Source organism: Marmota marmota, unplaced genomic scaffold, assembly GCF_001458135.2.
Source record: "Marmota marmota marmota unplaced genomic scaffold, marMar, whole genome shotgun sequence".
NCBI lineage: Eukaryota > Metazoa > Chordata > Mammalia > Rodentia > Sciuridae > Marmota > Marmota marmota.
In genome coordinates this window covers 2,323,516-2,335,213 of record NW_026000080.1, presented here as the reverse complement: position 1 = coordinate 2,335,213, position 11,698 = coordinate 2,323,516, and the positions used below count along the sequence as shown (strand labels likewise).

At 37.6% G+C, this 11,698-nt stretch overlaps 1 protein-coding gene across 10 annotated transcripts in view; it reads left to right on the top strand.

Moving 5' to 3' along the window:
* Positions 1 to 1,691: 1,691 nt before the first annotated feature.
* Sh3glb1 (SH3 domain containing GRB2 like, endophilin B1) overlaps positions 1,692 to 11,698 on the top strand; it is a 33,603-nt gene continuing 23,596 nt past the window's right edge. For all 10 annotated transcript variants that reach the window (XM_015504729.2, XM_048814981.1, XM_048814980.1 and 7 more), the window contains exons 1-2: positions 1,692 to 1,759; positions 11,403 to 11,544. In XM_015504729.2, the coding sequence (XP_015360215.1) occupies positions 1,697 to 1,759; positions 11,403 to 11,544 (205 nt within the window). In that variant the 5' untranslated portion in view covers positions 1,692 to 1,696. The remainder of the gene's footprint in view (positions 1,760 to 11,402; positions 11,545 to 11,698) is intronic.

Below are 11,698 nucleotides of genomic sequence, written 5' to 3'. Positions count from 1 at the left end.
AGAGAGAGAGAGAGAGAGAGAGAGAGAGAGAGAGAATGCTTCTCCACACAAAGATTTAAAAGAGATAGTAAAAGGAAAATAGGATTTCTGATTGTATGTTTCCTGTTCTGTATTGCTGGGAAATAAGTGGAAATGAAAGATATGGAGTATTTCTGAGCTGGGAGATTTTGTGATATTGGAGTTGCTTTAAAAAGAGTTAGGGGCTAGGGTTATGGCTCAGCAGTAGAGCGCTAGCCTAGCACATGCGAGGCCCCGGATTCGATCCTCAGCACTACATAAAAATAAATAAAATAAAATAAAGGTATTGTGTCCAAACAACTACAACTAAAAAATAAATATTAAAAAGTAAATTAAAAAGAGGTAACTGTTTCTATCACCACCAAAAAGAATAAGAATAAAATAAGATAAATATTTATAAGTTATCTACTTGCCCTTTTAATGTTTTTACTTCCCTTATCTTTCAATCTTAAACAGCATCTATTGCTTCTGTGACTGCTGTTTCTGAAGCCTAACTGGAAGCTCATTTCATTGCCTGTTGGGTCTGCATTTTCCCAGCCCCATTATATCAAATGGACACAAAACTATACACACACACACACACACACACACACAAAATAGTGTTTCCTTATTCTTGAAGTACCAATGAATCTCCTTCCATACTAGTACCTTTTTTAACTTCATTTAAGCATAGATTTTGTCGGAAGGCTGCTTTAAAAGTTACTTGGATGGACGGGATTTCAAACAGATTGGACATTATATTTGTTACTGAAATATCACGCTGAATTGTCAAGGGCTATCCTCTTTCACTCACCATGTTAAACTTCTTTGTGTCCATGGCCCAGCACAGAGTCCCCAGCACCATGCTTTACAGAGCAGGCACCTAATGTGGATCTGTAGTCCTGCAAGCTTGCTGCCTCAACGGATTCAAAGTCCTAGGGGCAGCAAACAGCTCCAGTTAGCAGAGTGAACACCCTGAAGGTTGTCAAGAGAGTAAGGGCATGATATCTCCAGCACCTAGTCCAGCGCCTGGCACACAGCAGATACTCAAAAGTGCTGAATGAATACACAACAGGGTCGATGGGGACGCTAAATGCAACCCATTCTGCGAACGTTTGCAGAGTGGCCATCCAGGCTTCAGGGAAAGGCGGGGCGCGCCGGTGCTATGAGATGACTGGGGCCGGCTGGTTCCAACTTACAGATACTTTAATTCTATGCCCTAACTTCCGTATTTCCTCTTAAAATTAAAAGAGGAACCTGGGTCCTCTGCACTCTCGGTTCTCAGAGGTTAACTGCGAACGTGCAGCAGCAAAGAGACCCCGCGGAGCGCCCCCTAAAACTCCCCGGCAAGCTGAGGGGAGGAGCTCCCGGCGCGCCCCGCGGCTGAGCGGCCACGAGCCTCCAGAGGGCGCTGTTCCCGCGATAACCATGATAAAGGCTCCGCCCCGCGGTCGGTGCTCGCTTCCACGTTTGGGGAGCCGGCCCCACACCTCAGGGATGCCCGCCGGGGTCCAGCTCCCCCGCTACGGCCAGCGGCGACGTTAGAGGCAGCTCTCTCGGCTCGATAGGCCCAGTTTCTCGGCGGCCGCCGCTGGGCGCGCGGCCTGCTCGGAGGCGCTTATTCTCTCCCCCTGGCCCCACCCTCTCACCCCTCCTCCTCCTCCCCTCCACGGAAACGACAGCTGGGGCGGCGGGGNTCATGGACTTCAACATGAAGAAGCTGGCAGCCGACGCGGGCACCTTCCTCAGTCGTGCTGTGCAGGTACCGCGCTGGTGGGGGAAAAGGGTGGCGGCGCCGGGGGAAAGTCTGGGAGGGGCCGTCTCTGCCCGGCTGGAGGCGGCGGCGCCCGGGTACCCCGGCCTCGCCATCTGCCCGCCGGCCTGCTGTAGCCCCCGGGCCTGGGTGAGGGGCGCGGCCTGGCCCCGCTGGCCGTTTTCCCCCGACCCCACTCCTGCTCAACCGCCGCTCCTGGGAAGCGAGGCTGGGTGGCGACGCGGCCCGGACCTTCCTCCGGCCGCTGGAGGACACCTTGGGTTCGCCCCGGGGCGGGGGCGCTGCCCCGCCCGCTTTTCTCAACCCGCGACGCTACTCCGTGTGACCTTCTTCCCCTGCCTGCCGGAGGCCGGGCGAGTCCGGCAGGGTAACCCAGACGGACCATTCTTGCACCACCCCCACCCCTTCCTTTAGTCGCTCACCCTCCCTGCGGAGTCCAAGAAGGGAGTTTCCTTTTCCTTCCCCTCTACCCAGGGAGCTGCCAACACAGTTCCCTCCAGCCCTCTCTGAAAGGACTGTCCCTGCGCTTGGCAGCTCTTGGGGCAAATGGAGATCGCCTGTTGATATCCAGACTTTGCCAAGTACACGGAAAACATGGGAGTTTGGGTGTTTTCACTCATTCCCAAAATGGGAAGCAAGGAGTGATGGGGGATATTCATATTACACCATGGTCACAGTGGTATGTTTCAAATATACTTTAAGGGGGAAAAGTTCACTATCTTTTGGTATTCTGCAATCAAGGAAGTGTCAGTTGTGGAGAACTTGGACAGCTTCCTATAGTCATCACCCACATTATGCTAACTCAGTTAAATCTATGGACAGATGTAAATTTCACAACATGGGTTATATACAATCTGGTGTTTATGTTAATGACAGAGTAGCAACAGTATTCTCTTGTAAGGAGAAAACAATTTTCTAATATGCATATCAAATTAACACTAAAATGTAAATCTGTTCTATTATTTTACTTTCCTTGTCTGCTTCACCCTAATTTTATTGGCATGGTTGATTCTACATTGCGATATCATTGGCAAAAGAAGGTAATAGCTGCCAATATTATGGAAAACTGTATGTCAAGAATTTTGCTATCCTTTCTGTCACTTTGCCAGATAGATGTTATTAACGGCCGTTTATGTATAAGGAAGCAGCTTCTGCGAAGTTTTATAACTTGCTTAACTTGCACAGCTAGTAAATAACCAGTGCTGTCTAACTTACTACAGCAAGCTGATTTCTCATCCTGGATAAGCAGTGCGGGTTTAAGATATATACAATAGAATGTTGTAGCCTAGAGAGACCTTAAAGATCATCTCGTACAATCTGAGCATTTCAAATGGGAAATTCCTATAATTTAGTTCTTAAGTTTGCATGTTAAGCAACAAGGTAGTTGCTTTAACCTTCCTTTCTCCTACTTCTAAAATATAAGGTGAATGAGAGTCTGAAGTAAATTTTGATTATGAGACATTTCTTTTAGACTTAACATTGACTGCAACAGAAGACTGGATGGAGCCTTTAGTATATTTTGTTTTAAATGATGTTTGCTGGTGATTCTAGATGCTTGATGCAAATTTGACACCATGTAGTGCCGTTCTATTAAATACAATTAGATGTGTTTCAGGTACTTATCCTACCTACACTGCTTAAATAGGACAGATACATTTTACTAGAATTTAGTCTAATTTAAATCGCTGATGGACTCAATTTTAAAAAGTAAATTGCCTTTTGCAGTGGCATGCGCCTCTAATCCCAGTAGTTCGGGAGGCCGAGGCAGGAGGATCATGAGTTCAAAGCCAGCCTCAGCAAAAATGAAGTTTTAAGCAACTCAATGAGACCCTGTCTCTAAATAAAATACAGAATAGGGCTGAGGATGTGGCTCAGTGGTCGAGTACCCCTGAGTTCAATCCCCTGTAAGCCCCCCCCACCCCCATACACACACAAAAAAGAAAATTCTAGCAAAGCTCCTAAAAAGTGTATTTCTCAAATGATTTAAGTACTTGTTGTTTCAAATTCTTTAGGAAAAGGTTCTTAAATTCCATCTTCATCTGTTAGCTATCAACTAATTTTCTTATCAGCCTTCATGTCTGCCTGTCACTATTTTGGACTCTGGTAATATAGCAGTGAATAAAATCAACAAAGTATTTGCCCTCCCAGAGCTTACATTCTAGCAAAGCTGTTAGAAAAGGCCAGCAGAAGAGGATAATGGCAGGGTTGGTGGTGGTGGGTGTGTTATATAGATAGTATATAGTCAGGGCAGGTCTTTCTTGGAAGGTGAAATTCAAAGAACCCTCAAGGAATCACACAGCCACAGTGGGGTTTTCTGTTTTTGTTTGTTTGTTTTTGAGGAAAAGCATTTCAGAAAAAAGAAACAAATGCAACTTGTGCAAACTTGAGGGTTTCACAGGTTAAAGATAAACAAGTTAGGGGACTGTGGCCTTAGAACAGTCAAAAGGTAATTTTGATTTAGTTGATAGTAATAGCAAGAGGAGGTTCAAAATCTTTACCATGTTGGCTGTCACATTGACTCTGAAATATGAAAGAAAAGTTGAGGATGATTCCCAAGGTTTTAACATCAACCATTTATTAAAAAAGGAACTTTTTCAAAATAAACAGGCTTCTTTAATGTGTCTTTTATATTCTCATAACGATCACAGACACCAACTGAAATATAGAAAAACTTCTATCTTTGATGTTTGCTTTAACATATTTCAGAAGAAAAAACAGTTGAAACAATTAGTGTTGACAGTTTGTGAAGGGAAGTTATAGGTCCTTGGGCTTCTATTATACTATTTTTCATTATACTGTTTTATTTTTGTATGTTTGACATTCTCCGTAATACTTTCTTAAAAATAAAGGTTAGGAAAAAAGATGCTTTCATAAAATAACATGTAGTTTGAAATGCTGTGTGGTAATTTTCAACAAAACACTGCTTTCTCATTTCAATATTTAGTCAGTAACTGAGTTCCTACTCTAAATTGAGTTGACATCAGCATAAATGCCAGACTACCACAATTCATGCTAAGACTACGTTAAGAGCTATGCCAGTGACTTTATGAGTAATAAAAAACAGTAAGGAAAAAATTAAGTTTTCTCATTACTAAATAATTTCCATTCAAATCAAATTGTACTTTAAAGAATAGGCCATTCTGATAGACAATTAATTACCATACCTTTTTTTTCATTTTACTTTAAAAAGTTAAAAATTAAACTTCCTTGTTTTAAAGTACATCAGCTCAAACTATTAAAGTATGTATGAATGATCTTACCGTCATTCCATTCTTCCTTCTAAAATTTGTTTATAAACCTTGGCATTTTGCGAGGTGAGCGCTCTACCGCTGAGCCACAATCCCAACCCCAAACCTTGGCATTTTGAAAAGAATGTTAAGGTAGAATGTATAAAGGAGTAGGAATATTTATTCTTGACTAGTCCACTTGAGTACTTGTTTTCTAACTACCTCAAAACAATAGAATACAAAAGCATCAAGTAATTTATCCTTGCTAAATTATTTAGTAAGTATCTGTGTTTTGTGTGTGTGATACTGGGGATTGAACCCCAGTATCTGGAACACTGAACTATATCCCCAGCACTTTTTTTAAACTTGAGACAAGATCTCCGTAAGATGCTGAGGCTGCCCTGGAGCTTGAGATCCTCCTATCTCCACCTCCTGAGTAGCTGGGGTTACTGGTATCATCACTGTGCTAGTCCACTAACGTTTTAATAGCCATTTATTTGTTCTCAGACTCAGTTTTTTCAGACCAAATTTAGTTGAATGTAAAATTCTCCCTTGCAATCTGCACTTTTCTGTCACTCACAAAAAAACTGCATTCTGATCATGTATTATTTTTTAATTTCCAAAATATCTTGTACTTGTCTAACTCCAGGTTTTTATAACCCATCTTGAATGCCCTCCATCCCCTCCCTTCTTATTCTTTCTTCCTAATAACAGCTTCAAGTCCATCTCAATTATGAAGGTTTTTCAAACCACAGGAGCTTGATGGGAAATCCTGTGTCATTTTTCAATTCTGTATGATCATGTGACATTTTTCTTTCCATGAAGTAACTCTAAAATTCTACAACTCTGTGGCTTTAGTGTCTTCAACAGGTTGTATGTCTTAAGGAATCAGCTCTGTTTCTTTCTCTCACAACATCCAGTATGGTTATTTGATGATAGTGGTATTAATTTAATAAACTCCTAGAGAAAAGATAGTTTAACCTTGTGATGACGTTTACACTTATGTACTACATGAGGTTTACATTTATGCACTACATAAACAAGATAATTACAAAATCTACAAGATTTTCAATTCATATTTCTTGAAATTATTTTTAAGATAATGACAAACCAAGTTTAGATAAATATTTAAATAATTACTTATGCGTTTACAACAGTGACTCTTAGTCTTGGCTGCACTAAAATTTACCTGGGGAATATTTTTAAAATGCCCACATATAGACTGTACCCCAGTCCAATGAAATTAGAATCTTAGGTGTTGAATTGGGCATCACTGTTTTCAAAACTCCTCCAAATAGTGCTAAAGAGCAGCAAAAATTGAGAACCCATGGTGAGGGATCCACTTTATAGTTTATTAGTATATCATATGCAGGATTTGTTATATAGTGTCCCCCTGAAAAGTTTAATTACTTTTAGAATATTAGCCTTACCCAATAATAGAGGGTATTATCTGTGCTCATGCCATTTTACTATAAGTGAAATGTTATAAAAAATTATATATTACGTTTTAGAGAGCATTGGGCTAGGATTTCTATGATTTATTTATATTCTGACTTTTGTAAATTGTTTTCATTAAAGTTCTCAATTATTAAACTGTGCTGCTATTCATTCATTAAAATAACATGCCCAAACTTAGCTGTGGTTTCTGATTAACACCAGTTATCTAGAGACTATAAAATCAGCAGTGATTTTGAACTTGAAGATGTTGAAAACCAAAATTTTTATGGGTTGATTTTAAATTTTTAGTAAGTAGGAAAGGGATCTTTTACATATATATATATATATATATATAAATGTCTTTTGACTTCTGAAAGGATGCATTCATTATAATTTTACATTTGTATTAAAATAATATTATTATCCCAACTAGAATATAAAGTCCTTGAGGGGAAGAATCACATCATATGCTGATCATCTTGCAATAGAAGGAAATATATATTGCATAAATATTTGTATTAGTATTTTATTTTATTTTTTAATAATTTTTTAAAATTTATATATGACAGCGGAATGCATTACAATTCTTATTCCACATATAGAGCACAATTTTTCATATCTCTGGTTGTATACAAAGTATATTCACACCAATTCATGTCTTTATATATATAGTTTGGATAATAATGTATTAGTATTTTAAATCTCCCAAATTTAGTTGTGATAACTCGGTTTTCTGTAGTAAATGTATTTTTAAATTTTTGAGAGAAATGTATGTATTAAGTAACATTTTATTGTTAATACCACATACCTTCTGACTGATGAAAAAACTCCTGTAGCTTCCACAAAGAAAATAATGGAAAATATTATGTCTTTTGTAATTATACATTTGGGTAATACATCATTTAAATTTAAAAATACCATCTTAATAGTGGTGTGTGTGTGTGTCCGCCTCTTTTTTTCACTGAAGATTAAATTTTGGCTACCTTTAATTGGGTAAGTAATTATTGAGCATCATGTAGGAAACAGGAGAGCTGGAGGAGATAGATGTCTAAAACAAATACTTAGGAGCAAAGAAACACAGAATATTCGTGGATAATGGTGATATAAATAAAAATACTAATTTCTTTGAATCAAAATATTTAATGGAAGGGTAGTTTAGTTTGATAAGACATAATTCAAGCAGATGTGTGATTGAATTCCAGCATTGACACCTTAGGCTCGGTGTGATTAAACATTTTGCCCAAACTTGTTGATCACTAAAATTATAATTCTTAACAGAAGATTTTTTTGACTATCAGATAATGCCCAGCTTAGTGTATGGCATTTTTTTAACATCTAGAGTCTTGACATTAAGAATTCAAAAGTATAAGAAATATGTGATAATCTTGTTTTAAAAAGAAAACATTTAAAAAACAAAAGATAAAACCACATATAATAGACTGAAATGTGAGAAAAAAAAACAGGTAGAATTTCTTATTGGAACTTAAGATATTTTCTTCATGTGGGCCTTCGTATAGAACTGCCATTTTCTAAACATGTTTCCTTTATTCAGACTATCTCACACATATGAAAGAGTTTCTGATATTGTTTTGATTTGGTTTTGGCCTTCTGAACTAGAAAGTAAAAAACGACTATGGTGTTTGTAAAGAACTAACTTTGTAAGTGAATTTACGTATTTTGTTTCTACTTTACACTTATGTAATTACAGGACTTGTTGCACATACCCATCTTTGGTTTATTCTCACATGTTTTTTTCACTAAAACTTGTTTTTAGTGAGAGATACCTATAAGAGTACCATGAGAATCACGGAGAAAATTTTAAATAACAAAGCAAACAGGCCTTTGAACTGAAGATTGAAATGTTTTATTTTCTGAATAGTTATTTATAATTGATTCTCTGAAATTCTGTTAGGGAAAACTTGTCTTGAATCCCAACAGGTGGCAGATAAACTCAGTGACTACTTAGCGACTACTTCTTTAATCACTATTATAAATTTTTTTAAGTCGTTTCTAGTCTTTTCTCCTCTCCCACCCCAAGTGCTGGGAGTTCAACCCAGGGCCCTGCATATCATAGGCAAGTGCTCTCCCACTGAGCTATATTCCCAGGCCTAATCTATACCTTCAAATTTTAGTGTTTCTAAAACATCTGTTAGGCAAGTTTAACATTTTATATACTGAAAACAATAGACCTGTAGGTTTAGACTTCTTAGATAATACTTTTCAATTTATTCTCCTGTATAACAGATTTTCTTGTTAGTAGAAGGGTACTTTACACAAAGACTGACTTAAGTACCATTTTTTATATTATTGAATTTTCTATTATTAATAAGTATTCATTTTTAAATACAAATAAGGAATGTCTACACAGAAATAACATGTAATATGCATAAAGGTGGTGTTAATGATACTATAGAAATAATGCAACTGGAAGAAAAATCATCAGCTTAAATGTACTAATCCTCTAGATCTTTATATAACTAATTTCTTATCACTAATTCAAAGATCATTTGTTACCTGCTCAAAGATGGGATTTCTTTCTAACCAACCCAATCTCAAATCCTTTATACTCTTCCTTCTTCTTCCAGGCCCAGGTCATACATCTCTTCCTGAGTGAAGCCTTCCCTGATACTCCTTCTTCACCCTTTCCCTGAAGAATTCATTCTTTCTCTACATTTACATTTATTATATCACTTAGAAATGATAGAATCAGCTATTTTGGTCCTTTCTTTAGCATCTTATATCTTTGTGTCCCTGTTATCAAATTATTTGTTTTTTTTCATTTTTGTCTTTCCACTAAAATGGTAGGTTCCTAAATAGAAATCTTATCTGCCTTGTTGGCTGCTGAAACTCATGTGCTTAGAATATTACCTAGCACATACATAGGTTCTTTCTTGATAGATTTTTGTTGAATAAATGAGTGAAGAAACAAGTGGATATTCTTGCTTAAGGAGAAATTTATGCGGGTATTTCCAGTTTTTAAAGTGCTGGGTGAAAGTTTTTCTTAGAGCTAGGTGTATCCTTCTCCTCTTGCTGTTGGTTGCTTTCCGGGAGATACTATATCTAACTATTGGTGGTATTCTTTTAATATGTTATAATCCATACCTCTGTAAGATGTCTATTGCTTAGAATCTTCAGAGATCTGTAAAGAGTACCAATTTCTCTTCCTAGGAATGAGGTTGCATAGTGTATCCAGCTGACCTTGGGATTAGAATTTGCTTTTGTCCAGTGCCCAGTTCTGACATACAGTACACTGCAAGTTTTTGGGCTTAGGCAATTGCTTTAGAACTGCTACTCTCAGTTCCACCCATTGAGTCAGTCTCTAAAAGACTGACCAGGCCATTCTCTAAAAGACCTAAAGCTTTAAAGCTGTTATTTCAGCTGGGCATGGTGCCTCACACCTATAATCTTAGCTACTCAGGAGGCTGAAGCAGGATGATCACAAGCTTGAAGCCAGCCTGGCATTCAGCAAGACCATGTCTTAAAATAAAAAATAAAAATGGGCTGCAGGTATAGCTCAGTGGTAGAATGCTTGCCTAGCATGTGCAAGCCCCTAAGTTCAATTCCCAGCACCACAGAACAAACAACCAAAAATAAACCACTGTTATTTCTAGTCCTGAACAGGACCTTCAGTGGAGATTATAAACAGAAGTCTAAGAATATGATTCTAGAGGACCCTTCAGCTAAACATGCTGATAAGTCAGTTGAAAGAACTAGACTGAGAAGAAGGATGCTGAAAGAAGCAGATAATAAAACTCAGAAAATAGGACAACAGAAGAATTTTTAAGAAATGACAGGAGCTGGGCACCGTGGCACTTTTCTGTAACCCCAGCAATTTGGGAAGCTGAGGCAGGAGGATCACAAGTCAAGACCAACTTAACAATTGAGCAAGAAGACCCTGTCTCAAAATAAAAAGTATTAAGGATGCAGATCAGTAGAGCACCCCTGAATCTATTCTCCAGGACTGGAAGAAAGGCAAAGTGATACTGTTTTGTTAGCTAGAAATGAGTCATGACTGAGTATAGAATTAGTGCTGGTAATGTGCCTGTGTTGAGATGAGTAAAAACCATGTATTCTAGGTAAATTATATATGATAAATAGCCTGAGTCATCACCTCTACTTTTAATTAAAAGTATTCACCATAAGATTTACACAGAAATCTTTTTCGTTTTTATTATTGTGTAGGCAATGCTACCTTTCCTCAAACATCAACACAATAATAAAAATTGCTAAGTTCAGTATGTTTAACTACATTTTATGATGTTTTAAAAAAAATTACCTCCACAGTAAGACTGAATAGGATATATACCAAAAAATAGTCTATAAATTATAGGTATGACATCATGAAGAAACAAATGATATTTTTCCAAAATATTCCTTAAAACCCTATCTAACTTGGGTGTGATTAAAGTGCTAATAGTATATAAACAGCCCTTTTTAAATTTAAACTTAAAATAATAATTACAAGGCACTGAACAGAGTGAACTACATAGTGTTACTCAGTCCTCAAAACACTGTGTATTATCTCTCTTTTACCATAGAGGATACTAATGAAAAATATTCAAAATGTTGCTCAGGTCACACAGTTGGTAGCAGTCAGGATCTGAATTCACATCGACCTGACTCAAAGCTCTTAGTCCTTTCATTATGCTGTCCCACCTTTATAGGTAAGAAATATTTATATACCAAGCAGTATGCTAGATTTTCTACAGAATTCACACCATATATTCTAACAGAGCTACCCGTTATAGCTATGAGATAAAGTCATTATGAATGTTACAATAAAGGGTATGGAAAATTACTGTGGGGCAAAAAAAGCATTTCATAAGCAATGGCATACAAACAAACCTGGAATACATTTATTTGTATTTTGTAGGGTTGTTTGGATTTGAGTTTGCTTTTTACATTGATAATAGTTTTCTAACATTTATTTGAAGTATATTTATTTCATTTTTTTTATGTAATCACAGTTCACAGAAGAAAAGCTTGGCCAGGCAGAGAAGACAGAATTGGATGCTCACTTAGAGAATCTCCTTAGCAAAGCTGAATGTACCAAAATATGGACAGAAAAAATAATGAAACAAACTGAAGTGTTATTGCAGCCAAATCCAAGTAAGAGGCGGGGAAAATTGGGGGGGGGTAGTAGCCGGGGAGTGATATTGACCAAATTATGTTGTATTGTATGCATATATGAATATGTAATAACAAATTCCATCATTATATACAACTATAATGTATCAGTTTTTTAAAGTGGGGGGGGGGGGGG